At 40.6% G+C, this 25,247-nt stretch overlaps 1 protein-coding gene across 2 annotated transcripts in view; it reads left to right on the top strand.

The window, feature by feature from the left end:
* The window catches only part of tln2a (talin 2a), a 93,289-nt gene that overhangs the window by 17,131 nt on the left and 50,911 nt on the right, over positions 1–25,247 (top strand). For both annotated transcript variants that reach the window (XM_023411936.2, XM_087175540.1), the window contains exons 2-4: positions 5,053–5,100; positions 23,594–23,765; positions 24,391–24,488. In XM_023411936.2, coding sequence (XP_023267704.1) covers positions 23,630–23,765; positions 24,391–24,488 — 234 coding nt within the window. In that variant the 5' untranslated portion in view covers positions 5,053–5,100; positions 23,594–23,629. The remainder of the gene's footprint in view (positions 1–5,052; positions 5,101–23,593; positions 23,766–24,390; positions 24,489–25,247) is intronic.

Genomic DNA, 25,247 nt, shown 5'->3' with positions numbered 1-25,247 from the left:
TTCATTGCACACAAGGAGGGAATGTATTTTAAAGTTCCTTGGCCTAGGTTCATGTGACGCAGGATTTCCCCCCTGATGTAGTGCAATAATTTTATGACTGTTTTATGACTATTTGCAGTTGGCTTTGATGTTGTCAAAATCAGGGGCAGTGGAGTCCAACTTGTAAAAGTGACACCTTTTAAGGGTTTTAAATTTATTATTATTTTTTTTAAAACGGAGCAGGGCTAGCTGTTTCCCCCCTGCTACCAGTCTTCATGATAAGCTAAGCTAACTGTGTCCTGCCTATAGCTATATTTTTTCTAGACAAATAAGAGAGTGTATTGATTCTCTCATCTGACTCTCGGCAAGAAAGTAAATAAGTGTGTTTTCCAAAACTTTGTATACAAATGTTTGTGCCAAACTCCAGAGAGTTTGGGGGGGAAATGTGGATGGGAATGAGTAATACTCTCATCTCTGTGAACAGCTGCAATTGATCTTTGAGGTGGCCTCCAGCAAGAACAACGTAGCACCCAGCTCCCGTTCGTTTTTCTTAGTGGAGCCGCTCAGTGGCAACAACTGTTTGTTCGATAAATCAGCTTAATCTAATGAATTCAAATTTATGTTTCTGCTAGATGGATGAAATGTTTATGTTTTTAATTTTGATGCTGTATTTTATTTTATCACCACACTCCTTCCCTCATGCACTGACGCACACGCCTTTGGTAAATAATATGAGTTGCCACTTCGACGTCTGTGTAATCCAGCTGTGTTGAAGGTGTGAGACGCTGCGACGTCGTGGCGGGCAGATTTATTAAAGCTTCATTTTTGGGGCTGGGGTTCAGTGTTTCCCAGGCACCATATTGTCTGACCTGTCCCCACTCTGTCCTCCTTGTGCATTGTGTGATTAATGAAACTGCGGGACGGACGGAACAATGAAGTCTCCAGTGGCTTATTGTGCTTCCAAAGATTGCCAGTGGCGATGTGCCCCTGCACCCCACCTCTGAAAAGCCCAGGGAACCAGAGGAGTTTCCTCATTCATTACATTTTTTCACCAGACTTATTTTCTGTCTTTTTTTTTTTTTTTGCGGTGACAGATTTAACAAGACTTATCTAACAAAATACGCTGAGAGTTTTGATTTTGTTTTTTTTAAGCACAAAGCTACTACTGGTGTCTGAGTTCTGTCACACCTCTAGATGGTCTTTCCTAAAGTAAACGTGTTGAACTTTGCTCAAAGCAATCCCCCTCAGGCTCAGAAAAAAGAATTACAGGAATGCAAATTTAAGTTGTGTCGGATAAGGTTTCTCTCTTCTCAAATGTGTTTTGTGTAATTCAGGTGCTCAGGTTTATTTTCCTGGAGGCAAGAGGCTTCACATTTCTCCATTGTCACATTATTTTCAGGGCTTTCCAAGAACTACTTTGCCGTTTGTGTCGCTGTTTGATCTGTGAGAACGTTTCCCTCTAATGTGTTGAGCTGGGTCTAATATAATATGACCTCCTGTTATTTGGCACCTTAATAACCACTTGTTATTATGGAGTATACTTATTGTGGAATACAGTTTAAATACCATTTGGCATTTATCATACGATATTTAAAAAAAACACCTGATCACACGTCTTGCTACTTTGCCAGTTTGAGCAAACTGATTCCTTGAAAAGACAATTCCTGTTTTCTTTCAAATTAAAGGGGAACATTTTATACATTTTTTATTTTTCTGACACTGTTTAAACATCTTCTAATGCTGTAGGTACAACCAAGGTATTCAAATCCGTCTCATAAAAACCTCATGATTAACCATACATTTTGGAATTTTAATTAATGATTAAAAAGATCAAAATACATTGAAAATCTATTAAACTTAGTATTTAAATTTAGTGAAATTAGATTACAACCAGATGTATATCACCAGTGAAATAACAATGTAATGACTGTAAATGAAGTAGTTTGTGGGCAGAGGATGGCTATGGATAATACACCGGCAACAATCTCGACTGTAAATTAGAATATAAGAGGATTTCTTATGCTGAAATGATGCAGCATTTATATGCAATAATTTAGCATCAATTAACACAAAGTCTTGTGACTAACTTTGCCCAGATGTCAGTCTTGGTCATCATGCTTGCAAGCGACCAGATGTGTGTTATAAAGTCCATTTTGTGGCTCCTCAGCTGAGCTGCACCAAGTCTGATAAATAGCCTCAAGTGATGTCATTTGAGTCAGTGTTGGTTGGGGCCAAAGACTACAAGTTTGGAAAAAAAAATCTGCGAGGCTTAGACATTAGCTGCTAGTAACATAACACACCTGAATCTCCAGCCTGTTGTACACAGGGTGATAAGATACATTGTGCTAACTACAATGAGATCATCCTGTTGAAAAGCTGTAAACACCTCTGCCCACGAGTAGATGTTCCTGTGCACTACATGGAAAAATAGCACAGAAACAGAATTACACTCTGCATGATTGCGATCAGTGTCGCTTTCCTCAGCCTCACTCCTTTAATCATTGTTCTTTAATGACGTATGTAAATCGAGCCTGTCATTTTTTTTACCTCCTCTGTGCATTTTGAAAAGTGAGTCACTTCGTGAATCATTTACCCCCCCAGTGAGAAACCTAAAACCTCTTCCTGCTCCCTGCCAATGTCAGCGAGTCAATGACGCTCGAGGGACAGGTTGTTGCTGCTAGCTGCCTGAGCTAACGCTGCGCTCTGAGGGAGTCTGATGAGTAAGCAGGTAATCAGAAACCGGATACAGATCGTTAGGGATGGTTGCGGGCAGCGGCCAGTGTTTGCTTTCATCAGAATGCAGCTGTTTGGACTTGACCCTCTAACATAACATTGTTTGGAATTCTCTCTGGATGGATTAAGATGCTGCTCTCTTGTTTTTCTGAGCAAAAAAAAAAACTTAATCCTATCCCACCTGTGCTGTGGGTGAAAGCATACACTTTACCTGTGTTTAAGTTTGCACAGCTGATGCATTTTTGCTTATAGCACATCCTGTTGAGTGTGTGTGGGTGTATGTGTGTGTGTGTGTTAGTGTAACTGCAGTGCGTGCAAAACCCTTCCTGGGGGAGAGAGGACCTGCTCGACAGTGAGTGCCTGCTGTGTGTTGCTTGTTCCTCTGATGAGCCACCTCGAGAGTGTCTCTCACTTGTCCCCCATCAGTCTCCAGTCTGTCAGTGGAGCTGCTGCAGCCCATGTCATTAACTCTGGCCGTGTGCAGCCTGCCTGTTGTGAAATATCTTGGTTGTCCTGCAATTGATTATTGTGGTTCAGAACATTTGGAAACTTTAAGTGCAGCAAAATACCACACAGACCAACCTGAATGCAGACTGTGCTGTACTTTAGGTAATTGCTGATTTTCCCTGTATACTCATTAAAATACAGCATGCTAGAATGATATGTAGGACACAGTCTTTTATAATTAAAAAACTAAATCCAGTTTGAAATAGGGCAGTTTTCAAATCAAAAGGGCCACGATTTCATTTAGGCTATAACACATGTTAACACTATCTGAACAAGGTGTGAGAGGTGAAAGGATTATTTGATAACCATTGATTTTGCCAGCTAGCCAGCTTTAGTTTATTAATGTTAATAACTAAATTGTTTACAGACAAGTAGCTCGTAGTTAGTGAGCGGGAGTCACAATTGTGGAGTCCAAGTTTGAAGCTACAAATGTTGCTGTCAAAATGTAGAGTTTAATGTCAATTAACAAGAAATAGACAGACATTTTATTTTACTTAATTATTCTTCATAACAATAACCAGCATGATGATGATAATGAAATATTAGTTAATTAAATTTGTCATTGTCAGTTCAGTGTGCCAAAGACTTCTTAAACTTTCCCCTCAGTTCAAGGCACATGCTCCATAAAGCTGAACTGACTCAGCAGGAATCAGTGTTACTGCTGCAGCTGCTATCATGCAGCCTCATGAGCTGTAAAGTTTCATCCTGGTGACGTTGTGCCTCGGGTCCTTATGATATTACTGACCCCAAGCTCTGATTTTTAGTCTTTCCATTTCTCTACATAACACAGCTGCACAGTGGAATCTCCATGGAGAGAGGAATGTCAGTCTGTAGCAGTAGGGTTTGGATAACAGCGTCTCTTCATCCTCATAATGAAAACAAAATGTAGCTTTCAACAACAGCACTTTCAAGGTGTGGTGCATAATAATCCGAATTGATGCCCAACCTAAGAGGCCCTGCTCCTGACAGTCCATGAATCACGCCGTCCATTTCAGACTATTAGAACAAAGTGCCACAGTTTATTTCTACGTGCTGCCCTGTTGTTGTCACAACATTATGCACTGGGAGCAGGTTTCTGTCTCTTAGAGCACAGTAGGGTGTCTTTTGAAAAGCTGCTGTTCCTTGAGTACGATAAGTTGCAGTAAAGAGGTTTGAATTTGATGGAGTTTAATGTAGGCCATACGTATCATTATTTGAAGTTTGATATTTTTTCAGTGTATGTACCACATCATGTGAAATGGAAACAAACTTGAGCATATATTATGTGCTGAATTATTTAACAATGCAATCATAATGTGATATTTCACTATTTCATAATTTATATGCCTCCAATACTGTATGTTCCTGTGTGCTTAGAAAAACACTATTTGCATATTTAGTGGAGAGCTGTGGTGTCATACGGGCTCAGTGCTTGTTTATGGCTCTCTTCATTTTGCCACTGAAAATATTCAGGGGGTGAAGAAACTCAACTGCAATATCTTTGCTGCATTTGATGAACATACTTTTTAAAATTTGCATACATCTACTTAACCAGCTGTTTTTTGTCTCCTTATTCTCGACAGAAGAAGGATGCAAACTATTTTGCATATCTTCATTTTCTTTTGCCTTGAGTGTATCTTATCCTCATGTGCTGCCTGCCACATATGGCATAGCCTTTCACGAATATCTAAAAATACAATGCTTAGCATTTTGTGCCTGGAGATCTCTATGGAGCAGTGACACTCTTTATGTGAATCAATTTCTTACATTTAAAGGAAATGAGTAATTATCTTTGTATGGAAGCCTATATATCTGTACATCTGTCTCATAGATGTCCACCATTTGTCTTTTCAGCTGTGAAGATCAGCAGACATCCGAGGCTGCATTTCCCTCAGCAATAAGGTAAGAAGCTGTTAACGGAGACATGATGCATACTGTGACAGAATGGCTCTTAGATCAGCTGTTAGCACGGGACAGACTGGGGAAATGTCTATGGCCTCTCCCCCAGGAATAACTTCATACATGTATGTGCGTATTTTCATCACTACAGATGGTGTGCAGCACCACTTGTGCATGAAAGAGAAGGCGCTGAAAATGTGAATTCACACTTTTGAATAATTGCAACAGAAATACTGCACTTTGAATGTCATGATGTAGAGGATTGTCTCGACACAGACCTGTAGCCAGTGAAATTGTGAGTATGGTCCACCTCACAGAAATTCACATACATTGTGTAAATGCTCTTAGCAGTTGGATTGCATTAAGTGGGGTTGGTAACATATTGTAATGCTGTACCAAGCTGTACCGTGCTACTTTGCATCAATGTCAGTTGAGGTGTACTATCGTAATTGTGTGCTCAGTCATGCGTGCAGCATGTTTGTCTTGGCAAGGCTTGATCATGATAAGGGGCAGTTTGCAGCTGCCGGGGAGGCGTTTGGTAGCAGAGTGTTAAAGAGTTAAAGGCGTGAAGCTTTCTTTATGACAATTTTCATCCTGCAGGCTCTTTTTTCCGTTGCTCTTGATTGCAGCAGCAGCAGCAGCAGCAGCTACAGCTTGTCTGTATTTTCATGTACTTTTGTCTATGTGGTTCTAGAGTTGTTCCAATATCGATAATAGTATCGGAAATGCCCCCGATACGGCTGAATATATGGTATACGGTATCAGCGAGTATGTGAGTTGATACCACATGACTTATTAATAAACTGTGTAGTTTATAGCACACCCAGATAAAACATCAGTTTTTCCCAGAAATCAATTCTTCTTTGCAGCTCTTAAACACTAACCTATAAAGGAAGTTGTGCTGTTGTGTTGTTGTGCTGCAGCCACTGGCAGTTTTAGAGCAGCAAAGAAAATTCGAATTCCAGTAAATAGTGTAGCCGTTAGCAAAACGTCAGCAACATGTTACACTGAAAAGTCCCACCAGGCTTTAATTTTGAGGGGGGGGCACTAGTATAAGGACAACTAGCGTAGGAATTGTTATTTCTAAATTCATTTATTTAACTATTTTTATGATTGACAGTAAAATTTGATAATAAAAGAAAGATTCCATGACATTCATGTCTTATAATACTACTAACCATACAGGGTTAGTAGTATACATCTGTCAATTTTTGTTTTTTAATGCAGTGGTATCGGATTGGTACTCGTACAAGTCCAGGTATCAGGAATGGTATGGGAACATCTCTGTGGTTCCTTTTTTTGTCTGTATGATTCACTCTCTTCACTTACACAATTGCACAAACACGGTGAAAGCAGGGTGCTGGACCTGTGTCATACGCACCTCACCTCATGAAATGTACTTTTAGGAGCGCTGTTGAAACTGAGCCATCGAGTTCCTCTCTGTGTGTGTTTACGCAGAAAGGCCGAGTGGTGTGTGAGGCAGACATACCTGGTTTAAAGCTGCTTGCCAGGTGCTCTGTATCGATTACCACGTGATCTCCTCTGTGGATGCTAAAGAAGCTGCTAATTACTTTTACGATAATTGATGGAAGTCAATAGAATTTGTGAACTAAATGTGCATGTGTTTGTGTGTCTGTACCTCCAAACACATCTGCATCTCTCTGTTGATAGTATACAGATAATGTACATTTTCAAGCTGAGCCAGTGAGCCACTTTCAGAGGGCAATTAACTGGCAGCATCTGGTGCCCAGCCACTCACTGTGGCCATGCTCCACTCCACAAATGAGCTTACATTTGCTGTGTGTTTTAGTTTTCCAACGATTAATGAGCTCTAATGTTGACTTGTCTCTTGCTTTGCTTCAGTGAACAGCCAGATCTCAATGTGCATTGAGTGTAAAGCTAATATATAAGATTGCAGGTTAAAAAATGGCTGCTGTGCTCTCAGTTTAATGTGGTTGGATATGGTTTAACCTGCCAGAGGAAAAAAAGGCATAACTCGTGAGGTTCTTTTCTACTGGACAACAGCAAACTGACTGAGTATTTCAGGCTTTGTTAACCTTGTATCTCAGTCTCAACTAAGTGCCGCTCAAGTCTCGAACCCTGTTTTGCTTCCGCCCGTATCTGTTGTCGTTACGCTCAGGCGGTGTTATCCCAGCCTCAGCCGGCTGTCCACTGTCCAGCCTGTTGACAAATCTGAGCTGTTTGCTCATGGCTGATTAGTCAAGCGTGGACCAAGCTTATGAAACTGTGGTGAGACCAAACACTGGAAGTAAATCTTGATACAGTGTTTACAATATGAAGCAGCTTGTGTTGTCTAAATGAACCAATGCTACTTAACAGTCATTCTTGGCTTAAAAAAAAAAAAAAAAAGTATTTTGGTGAAAATTATTTTTTTGGCCTTTGCCACATTTCTACTTTTCGAATTTTGGCAGCTTTCCCATATTCTTTTTCTTCTGTTTATTAATGAATAACCAAGTGGAAAACCCCGGCTATGAGAAATGAAGCCATCATGGAAGTGACAAATATTGTGGTTTCTAGAACAGCCACTTGAGTCTGGCTCCAAAAGTGAGTGAATCCCCAAGTTTAGCAGAAATAAACAAAACTGTTGTGGTCTCTATGGCTAATTTCCTCCTCCCTTCATGATAGCTGCACGGTGTGAATTTTTATATAAGTCACCCGTTTAAATTTTATCAAGGCTTTAAGTTTTGCATAATTGATGGCACGGCTGCTTTGAGTGACAGGTGGGTGAGCGTATGCTTGCCTCAAACCACCAAGTCTCAGCTCCACACACACTCCATATCTTCGCCCATTTTTGGATTAGCTGCATGTTGGGCGGAGTCAGGCACTGCCAAGATGGCCACCACAGAGCAGCCCACTCTGAGCTTCAAAACCTCTCTTCAGAAACCTATAGTCTATGTGAATAACCTATAGTATACTTTTGAACCCTGTTTTTTAACTGGCTGCTTTACTTTTTTATTGCAGCATTTTGGTGTCAATAGATAATCATGGAAACCCTCCGACCTATCAGCAAAATAACTTTCTACGCATAATTATTCAATTTTGGAAGCAATTCAGTTACTGTCAGACATGCTGTAGCACCTCATTTTATTTTTTGACATGTATAAATGACTTAAGAGCTATGTTATTGATTGGAAAGCTGAAAACCTAATTATGTTATTTATTAAGATGAAAAATTGCTTATTTTTTGTTGCAGGCCAAAAGGAATAAAACGCTAAACTGGAACTAGCACATCTTTTTTATGTCAGCCACTCTCTTGCCAACTACATCAATTAATTGTATAGACCTTAAAGTGCAACTAAACTGCTTGGCTGTGTTTTTACTGAAGAGAGAAATGTGTGTGTGTGTGCTGAAGCTAAAGAGGCTGAAGAGGTCCATTTCCAGTCCGACCACTCTCATGTTTAGACGTTCCTGACAGAGAGTGTATTCCTCTGGATCTGGGCCAGAGGGCCCCTCTCAGGATCGACTCTGCAGTCACTGCTCAGACTGCACCCAGATTCAATCTCAGACTGTTGCAGGAGGACTGTGATCATTGTAACAGATTGTTGCACATTTATTTCATTATGAATATTTTTTTATAGTTTGTCTAAATTGTTGTCAACTGGATTTTAAATATCCTCGGCTGCATTGTGTTGAGCTGTGGCTTGATGCCCACCATGCATCAGGAATCATGTGCATTTGAATACCATGTTTATTGCACCATTTTGCTTGTTGTACCATATAATGCACTGCAACTTTACCACTGCAGTTGTGGTTGACACAGGCTTTATTCACAGTGGCGAATGTAAACCCAGCAGTCACATCTGACTCTGACCACATGTTGTGGAATTAATGAGTCACCATTATTTATCAGCAGTGCTGTGTTATCCGCAGTTCATAAAGGTATATATTTTCTTTATTATATTACTTTCTTGGAAAGTCACCTGAGAGCTTGACGGAAGGTGTTATTGTATATCCACCGGCCAACCTGTGATTCCTGAGTTTGATGGTGTTGAAATTGCCACTGTTGTGTAGAGGTAAGATGATGGTGCAGCTCTTTTGTTTAGCATCGTGAATCCCAGCTGAGTTCGTCCTCTTGTGTTTGTGAGAAGTACAAACTTTTACAGCCATGTTTCAAGCTTTATAGGAAGTGAGAGTAGATTTTGGGTAATCACAGCTATCCCGATTAATCACAAGACTCTGTTGTTAAGTTCTGTTTCATCTGGTGAACCAATGATGGGGTGCAGGACCTAGCTGGAAGCGAAATGTCAGTGAGGCCAGGAGAAGTACGCCTTGGGGCTGCGGTGTGACTAATCACTTAGTCTATCAGCTTGCCGCTCATTTGTTGTTATGAGAACTGGTCTCAGTGGCTCTTACTAAGCTTGGAAAATGACTGGCTCTTGACGACATCATACCCCAACTCTTCCACACGATCGCTGCATTCCTACCACTGATAGACATTTTACTGGTAAGCAGTGACTTGCTGGCAGGGGGTAGAGGGGTGGTGGCAGTGTGGCGGTTTGTCGGGTATGGGGGGTGTGACTGAGGCCATCCCCACAGCAGCTGGTTGGTGCAGTGAATCACCTGTTTTTCCAGGCAGAGTGGCGGTGCCATCGGGAGGGTTGTGTAATCCCGACCTCATCGCTGCCAAATAGAACAGGCCTTGGCGTCCAGAAACCCATTGGCCTCCTTGGCATCCAAATCAAGGCGGCTGTCACGGGTCTCCCCTTAGAATCTTTTTTTTTTTTTCTTTCCTGAAATGATACCTGTGTTTATATGTGTGTTGCTTAAAACTGGGCTGACGCCTAGCCCTGATACTTTTGCAATTAGGTGGCTGAAATGTCGCGATGTTGTTCAATAAATTTGACCCCTTTCACTCCAGCACATTCATGCAGGTTGTTGTTAACCCTTCAATGTTGATCTTGGACTAGAAGCCTCTGATATGTAATCTGATCCTATAAATTGGCCAGTATTGGCGTGGTATTGATCAAGCCACAGTCATTTCCTTATTCACCCTTTGCCCTGCATGTGATTATGCCTGGAGCAATGCAAATACTTTAATCTAGCAGCACTTACATCAAACTAATAATATTGTCCTCACTGTTAAAACTGCACTAACATGATCCCCATCTGATTCTGATACCCAAATAGATTTTAATTGCAAGTATGATTCACCCGTACAGTATTCAAATCAGAGACCGCTTTTAGGAAACGGCTCAGACTAAATCTTGGCCTTACAGCCAGAATCATCCCCTGGCCTTTAACTAAACCAGACACACCCATGAGTAACACAATCCCCCCCCAATAACTGTTAAAAGCAGACCAAGGCACAGGGATTATGTGGACCTTTTGTACATTGCAGGTTTTATTGATTCCCCATCTTCTTATGATTTGCCCATGAAACTTCAGGGCTTAGGAGTGTTTATGTGACATGGGTACAGATGACCAAAAGAAATACAACAAGTCCTGACCAGAAATAACCTTACAAACAGGGAGATATTTTTGGAATTATAAGTACCTCACAATTGTACGGCGCTTGATTAAATGTACTCACTTTTTTTCAGTTTGCACTGTTTCAGTTATTGAAACTGTTTTTTATGGGTGGGAACTTTGGTTAAGTCATTTTTTTTTTTTTTTTATCATTCCCTACAACAGATTCCCCTCCCAATCATACTGCACAAATTTCTGTTTTGACACATAATATATATTTTTTGGGAGGACACATTCTCATGGACATTGGTTGTCTTTACAGACTCTGCAGTGCCGGGAATCACAAACGCGCAGTGAGTCACATTTACATAAGATCTAACTGGCAGGGTGGTCTATGTCTGGTTTGGTGACTCCTGCATTTCTGTGTCACTGATGGATGTTACTCAGCCTACTTAAAATGTGCTCATACAGCAGTGAGTGCAGTTGGAGAGAATCTGTGCTGTCATGTGAGATCTGAATCAGTATTAAGGAAAAAGTGCTTTGTAGACAACTGACTGTCTATATTGTCCTATACATGATCTGTATCTCAACACAATTGCAGGAAAACCTAGTTTTAAAAAGTGCTCACACTAAACCTGACATGCATTACTGCTGCTGCACAGCCCACCTGTGTCAGCATCCTGCAGCTCCACAGTATCGAAGTGAAACTGACTTGATGGGAATTTATTACTGAACAAGATGTTAGTTTAATGGTGTACACATTCTACATTATCAGCACTTAAGTGGAGCATGTGACAGAATTCTGCAAGCCGCAGCCCCACATATTATTGCATTAGAGAGAAGGTAAGGAAACAAAATCAGTAAAGCAGTAAAGGAGTAAAGCATTCAATGCATTAAGTGATATATTGGCTACAGGCAAAAGTGAATGTAGTCCAACTCTCTACCAGATGTTGTGTCGCTGTGGCTAGGCTGGTCAATTCTCTGCCTCTACTTATGACAGTAAGCAGGTCCTTGTCTAATGTCAGCTAAGGAATTGTTTGAATTATACATGAATTCCCTGAGAAATTATTTTATTACGGACTGGCAGGAGCTGCTTCACAGGTGTCAGTCTGTACCATGTGCAACTAAAGCCGGTTTACTTAAAGCTTACCAAAAGAATTCAATTCACCTGCCCTTTAGTGTAAAGTTTTAGGCTCCCATCATTATCTGAATCTAACTTTAGAGCCTGTGCACCCTGACAAGAACATCACCAGTAAACACTGAATGATTTGACTTTTTTAAAAAACATTTTGGCATAAAAATGAGCATTTGTTAAAGATGCTGAATATCAGCGGAACACATCAGCCAGATGCAGCTTCGATCCACAGACCTATCGAGCCACAAGCATCAGCTGAACTTTACAGTTTTCTCATTTCCATGCCTTATACAACTGATCAGATATTGGTAAGGCCACAACCAGCCTCAGTAACCATGGCAACCTGTATTCGAGCACATCCTCAAGTAGCAATAGAGTTGTCAGAGAAATGCTAAAGGATGAATCCAAATTCTGAGTAGAAAACAAAAGCTGTGGTCTTAAAGAGAAAACTGAAATTTGGCATTGAGTGAAGGTCAATATGTGATTAGCTCTGAGTGGTGGCTGATAAATGTGTACTCTTATATGGCCCCTTGTTGTTTTTCAAGTGCCCATCAAAGTTGATAATCTGTATGACACATTGTGCCAACGGTCGGATCGATGACGGTGATTTGGGTTCAGATTTCAAACTGATTCCCTCTTCTGGTTAAGAGGTTGAATTGATCCCAGGTCTATTACATTTCATCCTCAGAAATTTTTCCATTTTTCCATTCTTGTTTCCTTTCATGTTGTAAAAACACAACAACAACATAATGAAAATAAATTACCACACTGACATGTGCCTCTGAACCATATTTAGTGGAATAACGCATTACCAACAAGCTCTGCGTTAGATAAGAGGGAGAGTGTTGGACAACTGGTTGCCTCTCCTCTGCTCTGCATGAAACTCGATACCTGCGTCGGCGCTGCCGCTGACAGAGATGCATCACCTGCTTGCCTCAACCATTTGCCAGGCTCTCTCTCTCCCCACCCTGTCTCTCTCTCTCTCTCTCTCTCTCTCTCTCTCTCTCTCTATCTATCTCTCTCTCTCTCTCTCTCTCTCTCTCTTTCAATCACAGTCATGCACAAGCCTACAAATGCGCACATGCAAAAACACACGGGCAGACAGCAGGCGCGTAGTTTCCGTCACTCACACCACCAACCGGGTGGATAATTATCATAACAGCCTTTATTTCTCACATGTAGCTTGCTTTTCAAGTAGAGGTGTGTGTCTGGTGTGTGCACGTATCCTTGTGTACATGTCAGAACTGTTTTGTGCCATAGTGAGGAGCAATTAAAGTCTGCATTTTCTTTTTTAGGTGTAAATATTTTGATCCCCTCTGGCATGTAAGCTTCAGTAGAAAAAATTTGTAATTTAAAAAAATAAAAATAGAAATAAAATAGAAATGTGATGTGGACACCTCTCTCTCCCACTGTCAGACACAGTCCAACAAGCACTTATCAAAATTGTCTTGCTGGCTGAAAAGGCTAAAACAGTGGAATTACTCTGTAATGATCATCATGTCTTCTCTGATACTAACAGAGGAAACCAACAGAGGCCATGTGGAACCCAGCTGTAAATTTTCATTGGCAAGTTTGCGTTAAAACCTGATGCATTAATACATGTTCTTCCAGATTCATTATGGCAGATCTGAAAGACTAAGACCATTCAATCAGCCTGCCTTCATTTACACAGAGAATAGAGAATACACAGAGAATAAACTGGACTCTACATGAGCCTGTGTGAACTTCAATGCTTATCAAGAGCAGGAGCAGAGTGTCACTGCCTGACTTGAGTGCAATTAGAAAAGGCAGCGATATTTACTCAGTTCCTCACCATGTGTTTTCTCGTGGCCCTGGAGTCACAAGTGCACTCTCTTAACCTCCTGGCCGCCGCTGCTCCGTTCAGCCTGCTGGATGACGATGACCTCACTCTGAACTGTGCCAGCTCACTCATGTGTGACTAAGACTGTATGCTTTAGATCAGTTCCATTTCTGCCTGATGAATACACAGAGGCAGTCTCGATTGTTTTGTTTACACAGTGTTTGCATGGATATGACGACGGCGATTTATTCACAGCCGGGGTTATTTGGAAGAAAAGACTGGTTTGTTCCGGACGTGCGTCTAGTTGGTAAACAGTTTGAAAACTGATCATTGAATAATAGTCAAGACGTCCACCCTTAGTAAGTACATGTGGGAGGGTGTCTGTGCAGTTGAAAATACTGACTGAATAAATTTAAACACTTGAAAGGCCTATAGAGATGAGAAGCAACAGAGCAGCACATGCAGGCTGTCAGCTGTGCATGCCGTAATAATAAGAGGGCAATACTAAGCAAGTGTTTGAGAGGGTGGTGTCTTTTTTTTTTTTTTTTTTTTTTAAGCTTTTACAAAAACAACAACACAAGAACAAACATGTAAGGAATGGATTAAAGTAACAATGGTGGCAAAGTCCTGCTTGAATTTGGTTTGGTGAAGTTTACATTCCAGCAGCTCAAGCCAAACTAATGTTGAGTTTTTCCAAAGTCATGGTAAATCCTCATCCTAAAAGCTCTTCTTCCCTCTCATGAAAGTAAAAGACACCGTTTGAAAATACAAACATCAAGGCATAAATTGAACCACTGTGTTGCTTGTCCAAATATTTGTCTGTTTTTCTATGGTAACCATCCAAACCATTTAGTTATGTTTTATCGACCCATCCACCAACCTCCCTGTAATTAAAATGCTATAACATAAGACTTTCACACAGGAAACTGCTGTTTGTTTCCCATTTGAACCTGATATAAGCCATCATAGTTTCTTATAACCAGCGTTCACCATGTGTGCATTATTGATGATGAACATATCAGTGACCTTAAACCATGCTGTTTCCCAAACCTTTTTGAATTTTCTCCCCCTCCATAAACCTAACGGTTAGATTTAGGCCTAAACCTAACCAAACCCTGCCAGTTCTGTAAGCTTAATCATATGTTTATTATTGTAGCCACGACAACAAAGATATGGTACCATGTTCCCAGTACATATGATGACCAAGGTCCCGTACACCGGACAATGGTTTTAAGATTAAAGATTAAAGCAAAGGTAAAAAAACTTCCTTCACCTCACCCCACCCATGGAAATGAAAATGTCAGCAGCAAAGAGGAGGCACAAAACAAATGCATTGCATTCATACAGTGATTTCTACAATGTAGATATTTTTCTAGTGTTGCATTGCACATTCACATTTCAGTGTTAACTACATTTGAACTCAACATGATTTCTTTAGCTCGGTCGAAGAAGTCCACTGACTGTGATGATTCAGTTTAAATTAATTCTCTCATAATAACTCAACTAGACCCACTCAGGATGGTAATGATGAATCCTGACAAAGTGGTGCATTGCACAAACTAATTATTGTTATTATTCAGTGGCAGTGCATATAAAATAGATGGTTCATAATGTGCAGCATCCTCCTGGAGCAAAATTATTCCCCCACCATGTGTAATTGTTAGTCAAGAATATTTAGGAAGCTTGTATCACAGTAGGCTCCAGAGCAAAAGCTTGTTTTTACATTTGTTTTTCACAGATTTTGGTAACAGACTTCTCATCTTGTTTTATCATGTATTATAGCAATCTAGGCAGATTCATTTTGAAAACAACATGATTGAGTTTCCAGCAGCCCTCATCCTCACTGCATTAACTGAGGCCATGTGCGGTGTCAGAGTTACAGCCACTGTAATATGATAAGGGTATATTGTCTTGTGTACATGTGCCGATTTCTATTGCAGGAACAATATGCTTTTAAATGAAAATCAGAAAACAATGTGTTTATCTGACTCCATCTCTGGAGGCAACAAGTAGCTGAATTAAACACAGAATTGCATCTCAGGGAGCAAAGAAAAGCAAAGAAAGCAGATGGACTATTTAGCATGTGTTAGCCCAGTTTGGCCCTGGTGTTGAAACTAGGCTACCGACATGCTCTGGCCAAATATTGAATATGTTCCCTGGTCCAGAACTGCTCTTGGATTGGCCTGTTTGACTTGTGGGCTGTTCTATTATTGGATTAGAGGGCATGTTACTGTAATAGGGCCTGGGCATTCCCAGCAGGCACTGCTCTGCCTCATTGATCTATTGAACAATAGCTACATGTTCCAGCGCTCGCTCTCATTTTCCTTTTATCTCATGAGCTTTCGTCTGACTCTGAGGCCCGCAGTTTTCTCTAAATGAAATCGACTCCTGTGCTTGCACAATGGCAAAATGTAACCTGCTTTCCTCTCGTTCTCCGTCCAATGCCTCTATCCTCCTCTGCTGCCGATGTCTGCGTTTACTCTCTCCATGTCAAAGTCTGTGTTTCTGAGTTACTGAAGCAAACTCTCCAATGCTTAACACAGTAAGTCTCTGTGTGAGGCCTGTGTATGTCTTTGAAAATCCTTTTTAGTGGGAAGAGGCGACAGAGCAGTATCTACTCATCAAGGCTCTCCGCAGTGGGGAAAATAGATATACACATTCAGTGATGCAGCATTCAAGTTTCTGTGGTTTGATTCAGGTGCAATTTTCCTTCAGTGGCTCTCACATCCAGGGTGACTTTACTTTTGCTCCAGGCCACTTCTGTTGTGAAAGAGTAGTGCAAGTAGTAGTAGTAACAGTATCAGCTTTCCTAGTGGCCTCACCACCACAATGTCTTTGGCAGCACGTAGATGTGCATTCTTAATGTGTGCTCTCTTTTTTTTGCGGGGTCAATACGATACGAGACTAAAAAAAGGATCTTCAGAGCACAGGCTGCTTGAATACAGCTAGTGATGCTTTCTCGTAACTGTACTTAACAAGTACTGAACTGCAGCTGCATCGAGTTTTTCTCTTTTCCATTTCAGAAACCCCTGACACATTGACATGAAAATGGTAGTTTGACAAAAACAAGATTAAGAGTTTACAGCTGTACCAGCAGCTCATTGAGGCTGTACTCAGGCATAACAATGCTTTGAGCTAAATGCTAATATGCTAACATGCTCACAATGACAATGCTTACATGTTATTAGGCATTATGGTAGCTATGTTCACCATCTTAGTTTAGCATATTAGCATGCTAGCCTTTGGTAATTAACACCAGCCAATATTCTTTTTCAATAGAAGCTCCTTCTACCCATCCATCACCAGCCCCAAATCATTGCCACTCCCAAACTAAATGAATTATTGTACACCACTGAAGAATCACAGACATGAGTTACTTTTAAAATCCGTAATTAAATAAGATCCGTCTGAGTCTTCACTTGTTTGTTTCATAAGACTGCTTCAAATGCTGAACAAACTGGCTTCAGCAGTAGTAGATGCGTGCGTAATGTCTGTACCGCTAGCACCAGCCAAAGTGGGCCGTGTCTATGGAGACGTTATACGGCGTGCCGTAAAACTGTCGAAAAACTAAACCTGTCGCTGGAGTGAACGGTGGTCACGTTCACATTGATCATTTGTAAAGTGATTCGTTCCTTTCAGCTTTCACTAAAAATATGAACGTGTTCAATGAATGCCGTTCATTGAATGAACAACACTGATTAGCACTACACACAAAGCGCAGCTGAGGCTGATGGAAATATGATCATATGATTACAATCCTCTAGAGACGATGAATATGTGTACCAGATTTCAAGGTGAATCCATGCTACAGTTGCCAAGATATTTCAACAACAACCAAAAATATCAACCAGCTGGCGGGGCACTCAAGTCAGGGAATCCCTAAAGTTGTTAGGGTTCATCCTCAGGTAACCATGAATTTCTGTACAGTATTTCATGACAATCCATGAAGTAGAAGCCAAGATGCTGCTTTCTTGCTTTCCCACAACCTTTCATGTCCTCAGCATGGATCTTGCTCACTTGTCACCATGCGACCTAAGTATTGGACATAATGAATTTATATACATATTGAATGAGTGCCAGTCACCGTGTGCAAAAATATATTCCTGAAAATGCCTATTAAATTATTCAACAAAGGCCAGTCCACTATGATTAGATTAGCCCTGAATGAGTCTCTGCTGTCGTCAGTGTAAACCACATGAAAAATGGTTGCTCAGAGCAGAGTGGTACTGTTGAATATTCTTTGTTATGTGAGCCTGCAGTAGATCAAAGGAGTGTAGGTGTAACTGGTGCAGTTGGGTTTAAAGTCAGGAGGGGGAGGGATGCTTTCTGCTTATGTATTACAGTGTGGGAGCGTACAGTGTATTAATGAGTATGGATTAGTATGTTCTCTGCCTGTGTGTTATTTGTCTATACGTTTGATTGTGATTCCAATGACTCCTTTTCCCCCACTCCAGGGTTTTACTTTTGATTTTTAAATGTTGAACGTAGAAACTTAATTAATTTCTTATGACTGTTCACCTCAAAGGGATGATGTTGTGCAGGGTATCTCCTCTCCCTCTCTTTAGGCAGGAGGGAGCATTTATGTTGAGGAGCAAAGCTGAAAGTAAAGCAGATAGATAAAGCCACAGACTGACAGCATCCTGGTGCAGCAGGTGGATGAATTGTACGCTCACATAAAGCAGGTGGGCAGGTAAATAAAGCGTACAGGCAAACAGACAACGCCTCCATCCAGATGGATTTACCAGCATGGAGAGAGTGGTTGCTGTAGATGAGATTACACAGTTGTAGTCATCATTTAAAATGCAGCTCTTCTTCATCTCAACATATGGACCTGAAGTTGCTATTGGTGTAGAGTTTGTGCTTGCTTTATTTGTTCCCTGCTGTGTACAGTCGTATATTCTAATGCTAAAACTTCTTGTGCCTCTCTCTGCCTCTGTAATTTTATCAATTTATTAGTCTTAATTGACCTGAATAGGCTGTTAAGATCATAAAATGCCAAATCCTGGATTGGATAATGCCGCCATTTTTTGTAATTGAGTTATCGGATTAAAGACATTTTTCCATTCAACATTTCCCCCTTGATTAACATTTGACAAATTAACAAAATACCATTCAAACAGAATTTTTTAGCTATACCAGCGGCTCCATGGATGGAAGTGTTGGCTGGTTGGTCCGTCTGCCACTTTGATCCAGACTGAAACATCTCAGCAATTGGATTGATTGCCAGGAAAGTCTGTACAGACAGTAATGGCTCCCAGACAGTGAGCCTTAATGACATTAATGATCCTCTGACTTCTCCTCTAATGCCACCAATAGATTCACATTAGTCACTTTAAGGTGAAATATGTCAACGACCAGTGGATGGATTGCCATAAAATTTCCATTACTTTGGGGATGCCTTAATTTTTCCTCAAGCGCCACCATCGGGTCAAAAACTTTGGTTTATGATCAAATATCTGCACAATAAATGACATTCCCATCAGCCTTAGCTGCACTTTGTGTTAAGGGCTAATTGGCAAATGTTAGTATGCTAACACGCTAAACTAAGATGGTTAACATGTACCTGCTAAATAGCAGCATGTAAGCATTGTCATTGTGATTTTACCTTTATTAATCATAAATAATTGATCACAGATATGCGCTTATGTTTTACACATTTGGCACTTTTTTATTTTACCCAAAACTTTTGGGTTAAATGTTTCTAGATGGAGAGAGCTGTCTGTTTGCATTAGGTCCATACATGATTATTAAGTGGGTTTGTTAGTGCTGTATACACACTAGAACCATATTCCCGCACTGGATTTGGTAGCAGCCTAATGAGTTGGTTGTACTCAAGTGTTTCAATGACCTTACAATCTTATTTGATCTCAGTAAATCCTTTCTCATTGCAGGGCAGGGAAAATGTATGATAGGATTCTTTAGTGGTATAATTCAGCTTGGATGGAGTCTCTGCTTTGTCTTAATGGAGGATGAAGAAGAGATTTACCTACAAAAGGTAAAGAAAAGTTTGACGTCAAACAAGCTGAACATCTTTTTGAACTGCGTTGTTTGTGTGTGGTGAAAGAAATTATATTTCAGAGGATTCACATCTTACAAAGGCTCAGCAGGGTTTAAGGAAGAATAAATGAACCAAGCTGTGTGACATAACCAATAACAAAGAGGATTTTGTGTGAACTGATTAAGTTTTTTTTCTTTAAAGGTTGGCCTTCAGTTTTTACACCTGCATAATCATGAATTTCCCTTGGGCGTTTCTCTCTGGACTCCTTGCAAAAGGATGGATGTGTTGGACAGTGGACAAAAAAATTTCCTTGGTCAAAGGAAATCTGGAATCTTGGTGTATCTGGAAATAAGTGTGTGTGTCCAGATTATGACGATGAGAGTTACCATGTAAATTGCCGCAACTGGACACTAAGGGGATTTAAAGAGCAGCAGGCTGAAAAGCAGAGTCTCACTGCCCTCTCTGTTTGACGTCCTTGCCAGCAACAGAATTGGGTGTGGTTAGAAACGTGTGCTCTGTTGCACCTGTAACCACACCTAACATCACAGAGTCCTACCTTGTGTCTCTCTCCGCGTACCATCACAGTTTGAAAACCTCAGATCTGGAGTTATCCACTGTCCAACACATAAATCCGAGCCATTAAAAAATAAAGCAAGACTGACACAGGTCAGAATTAAGGACTAGCAATACAATACTGTAAATTGTGTCATTCAAAAGACTGGTGAAGAAGGGTGACAGAAACATCATTCAAAGAAACCAATGTAAACAATGACAGAGAGCTTGTACGTGTTGGTCTTGCTCAGTAAAATACTCTTATGTAGCAGATATTAAAGCTGCACTGTCAACTGCACCACCTGTTGATCTCATTCTTATTATTTTCAGTAAGCATCTTACATGAATTAGATGGAGAGACATTGTCACAAGAAAAAAAAAAAAAAAAAGGCAAAAATTCATTAAACTTGCACTGTAGACCCACTGGGTTCACGTTACAGATACAATTACAGTGAAATGAAAAGGCAGCTCAGGGGAGGGTGGATTGCAGCAAAGCTAGTCACGTTACAGATGTTGAACCATGATGAAACTTAATGTGAAAATCAATAAAAAGTGATTTCTGTGTTTGCAATTACGCAGCCATTACTGAGCTTTCTCTACAGTTCATACCTTGTCGTCCAGCTGAGCCCGCTGGTGGTTTCCACTGATAACCATTTCATCGTATTATTAGTTTATCTTTCTCTGTCCTCATTGCTTCCCCTTATCTCCCTCCTTCTTCCTGCTGTTTGTCTGACCATTCTTCAGGCTTGTAGAGGCCGATGCCGAAGCGATTACAGTCGGAAAGAGGGAAACCACAATATTTCTGCGGTTTGGCTCAGTTTGTTGAAGCTAACAAACACCACCCAAAGGTAGAAACCAGACCACCGAGGCTCTGGTGTCTGATCGAATCAAGACGGATAAAGGGAGGGGGGAAAAGAAAAACTATAACCGTGACTCTGAAACAGATGCAGATGATTTGTGGATTCATACAATACAGAATTTGTAGTATTTCAAAAATGTGTTCACATACTTGTAAATCATCGTAAGGCCTGTTAGTATTTCCACAAAGTCGCTTTTGTTGTTTTGTTTCAATGGATAAGCTTTCAGGGCTGGTGTTTGAAGGGCATCGCTGAGACTTTGGTCCATCATAATCGCTCCTTTGAGAGAGAACTTTTCATTCTGGCAAATTTAGGATTTAACAGTACACAATCACTAGCATAACTGCTCGTATCTGTTTTAGGATGGTGTTTGCCCTTTAAGTTCTGTGAGGCTCTTGACAGTGTGAATTACAGCCAATTGCAAGGAAAGCGTTTGGCTTTGCTCCAGCCTCTATCAACAGGAGATCTGTGGAAGTGCTGGACTGATTGAGACGGAGCCCAGAGCAATAACTGAGAAATTTACAAGCTCCAATAAAAAGTAGTGCACCAGTGGAGACGGTTATTAAGCCCAAAAGAAGATCAGAAATTTATTTTTATATACTCAAAGAAAAATGTTAATGTTTGGCTTTAGATGCATCTTTGAGAGGCGGCCTGAAATGTTCTTTTTGGTTTGTCGATATTGTATTTAAACAAGTGTTTTCCACAGTAGAGAAAAATGCCAAGCTCTTTTGGCAACCTAGTCATACATCATTAAATAATGTCTACTTGTATGATTACCGTGACTAGCTTCAGGATACTGCAGAGGAGTGTCAACATGGTGCGCCAGACAAACACCTTCGCTCCTGCATGTGAACACATCTCACATAGGAACCAGATTCTGAACGTCTGAGTCAGGGTCAGAAGCCAGCCGAGCAGATGAGGGGCCGTCTGTGTACTTCAGCCATGGCCCGGACTGACCTCTGACCTTTTGACCCCGGCACAGAGGAGGCCTGTGTTCCCGGACAGGAGGTGCCCTGTTGGGGAGGTCACAGCTCTCTTCTCCTTATTTTCCCTGTATTTAGTCTTTGTGAATCACAGCAGTGTTGAAACCAAGCTTCATATTCCAGCATTTTTTTAAGATTTATATTTAAACCTGCGATAAGTGATTTTTCTCTGAGCAAAATGTGAACACAACATTAACATGGTATCACCTTTCAAGTTAATGGTGAACTTACACATCAGCAGTTAACTACAGACTGACATTAACATTTATTCGGAGTTGTATTTCAGGCCACCTGGTGATTGTAAGTACAGGATTCACTCTATTTTTGGTCTCTTCCAAATCTTTAGCAGTTAAATGCTCCACGGTGTTTGTTCACCAGCTGGTCTCTAACTGTGTCTGTCTACAGATTGGTGCTTGGTTGGTAGAGTACAGTGGGTTTTAAAGCTGTTTCACTAAAAACAGCTGCCTGCTACGGCGTGAAACGGCATTAATGGGGTGAGAGTGAACAAAAACAGTAAATTGTGGTCTGGGCAGCTTAACAATCAGCTGAAACTCACTATAAAGCTCCATAAAGCCAAGGGGGAGCTGCAGATGATTCTGTGTAGGTTCATCACTCCCAACGTACCCTTTCAAATACTCATGCTGTTTTTCGAATTGTCATTATATGTTATAAAAATATTCATTACAGCCACCACTAATTATAGTTTTCAAACTATAATAAACAATTTTAGTGAAATTGAGAGTCTATGCAGTGATGTGATACGAGTGTGTATTGCATAACCATGAACAGATGAAGTAGCAGGTTGACAGCTTTTTTTTTTTTTTCTCAGCATGTTCGGGATATTTTTGTGATTAACTTTAGGTGTGGTAAGAGAATATGGAGCGTGCTGTTAGTTGAACAGTGTAGGACCCATGCTGACTTTATCTTGAGAATATAACAAGCCAAAAATTGCTTTGCTGCCTGTGTATATGTATGTGAGAATGATGAGGTTTGTTCAGCCTCTTGTTGATGTTTTTGTCACTGGTGAAGAAACAGATTATAAAAGTACAATGTTTAAACAGCAGCTTGTTTTCAGCAGCCTCATGAAAAAGATTGTGGAGAATTGCCTCTCCACTTCCAGTTGTTGTGTACTGCTTTGTTGCTTTATTTTTCCCCCTTTAAAGGCTTTTGCCCACAATATTCAGAGACATTGTCTTTGTCTGGTCCAGCAGGGACCAGATGGGCCATTTTCAAAAAGTGATAAATTTGTTGTCGGCTCTTTTGTTTTATGGAGCATAACAATAGCCTCGATGTGCACAAATTAGCACTTTCTTCGCATTCATAAAATTTCATTGTTTATGACAGTGTGGGGAAAAGAAATTTTTCTTGTGTGTATGTAAGATAAAAGTGGTCTAAGGTTGTGCTTTTTCCAGTGGAGGAGTAAAAAAGATGTTTTGTGTTTTATCACACAGAGCAGTGATGCTTCAGTGGATTAATGTAACGTTTAGTATGTTCAAATTCAGAAATCTACAATTATCCCATTTGCCAGAGAAATGTGTGTCAGGCTATGAATTTAAAGTTCATGTGCCTTCGCTATAACAAGAGAAAAGCCATTCTTCTCCTCCAACATCTGGCTCATTTATCACAGTCCATGAGTTTCATCACTGAGCTCAAGTTATGGACTTCCTGGTCTCGTGCCATGCAATAAACTCTACCTCCTCTTTCTGTCCTTTTTTTTTTTTTTTTTTTTTTTTTTTTGTGCAGGTGTATCCGCAGCGCCTGCCCACACTGCCTGCCAAGATGGTGGCGTTGTCGCTGAAAATCTGCGTTCGCCAATGCAATGTTGTGAAAACGATGCAGTTTGAGCCCTCCACAGCCGTCTACGACGCCTGTAGGATCATCAGAGACAGAGTCCCAGAGGCTCAGACCGGACAGGGTGAGAATTATTTTTATTTTAAATGCACAGTAACAGGACACTGGATGGGATGGACTTTGACTGTTTTGGGAATAGAGTTTGGGGGGGGCCTCACAAACTGGTGCTGAGGCTTTCAGCATTGGAATCAATCAAATCTGTGTGCAGACTTTTATTTTTTTTATTTTTAATTTGTCTTCGCTTATGAAACAACTTTTTTAGGTCTTGTCATAACAGGTTCCTTTCTTTCTTTTCTGTCTTGTGTAACATGTTATATTGTGTGATAAGGTCAAGCCAGGACTAGACGACACAATATTTCTGTCTTTGGCATATAATATAATGGATATTCTTGCCATGACAACATCATCATTCCCCGTTTTATTGCTTTCCCACATTTACAAATGTGCACGATCGCTTGGTGCTCCTGTTGACCAACATCAAAAAACCCATTGTAAAGAGATGGTTTAAAAAAAAAACAAGAAAAAAAACATTTTTGTCAGGATGTTGTGAGGCGTCTCAGATGTTTCAGCGGTTGCCCTCCACTACGCCACTACACAGGAGCTGATATTTTGTAGTTTGATCCTAGCATAAAGACTTATTTTCACCACAATAGTCGTTTAAATGCTGATATTTCTCCTCACTGCTCCAGCTTCAGACTACGGTCTGTTTCTGTCTGATGAAGACCCCAGGAAAGGCATCTGGCTGGAGTCTGGAAGGACACTTGACTACTACATGCTCCGCAATGGGGTAAATATATCAACTTGTTTTAACCCACACACTCAAACAAGCTCTGAATGACTGTCACCATGGAGGGATTGTTTACCCTGAGCTGTGTGTGGCAAAAGTTAAACACACAGAGACTTACCTTGGGAGCAATGTGTGACTGAAACCCTGGAGAATAACATTGACCTGGACAAACTCAACAATAGCACACAGTAGAACTCTCCTCATGTCCTAAACCCACTTGGATTTACATTCAGTTGGTGTTGTATTAACCTCTTAACTTAATGTTTGAATCCTGATGCTCTAATTGCAAACTGCTGAGGTCTAATACTATATAATGATCTTTGTTTGAATAGTTCACAAAGTGCTTTTATAGTGGAGGAAATTAAAACAGTTCATTTCAATTAATAATACTTTACTAATCCACCAAAAGACTATTAAAACAAAGCCGTTTTGGAAACAACTGGGAACAAAGATGATGTACAATATAATTCAGACGCAAATTGTACAGGAGCAATAGAAAAAACAGTAAAGTAGAACGAGAAAATAAAAGCTCAGGATAAAATTGGATATCAAGAAAATGGGAAACATCAAAGGGAGCTTTCAAAAGTGAGTTTAAAGAATGTGCCTCAGCCAGCTGTAGATCCGCTGCCAGCTTGTTTTAAAGTCTCTGATCCCTGCTGCCAAAGGCCCAACCGACTCTGGCTCTCTACGTATCCATGTAGCTCTCTGGTTTTTGGTTTTGCAGCTCTAAAAGGTTTCTCGTCTTCAAATCTACCAAAG

The sequence above is a fragment of the Seriola lalandi genome, unplaced genomic scaffold, assembly GCF_002814215.2.
Source record: "Seriola lalandi dorsalis isolate HSWRI2012SDOR001 ecotype SW California unplaced genomic scaffold, Sedor1 jcf7180002054474, whole genome shotgun sequence".
In the NCBI taxonomy this organism is placed as follows: domain Eukaryota; kingdom Metazoa; phylum Chordata; class Actinopteri; order Carangiformes; family Carangidae; genus Seriola; species Seriola lalandi.
The sequence above is the reverse complement of the archived record's forward strand: the minus strand, read 5'-3'. Positions and strand labels throughout refer to the sequence as shown.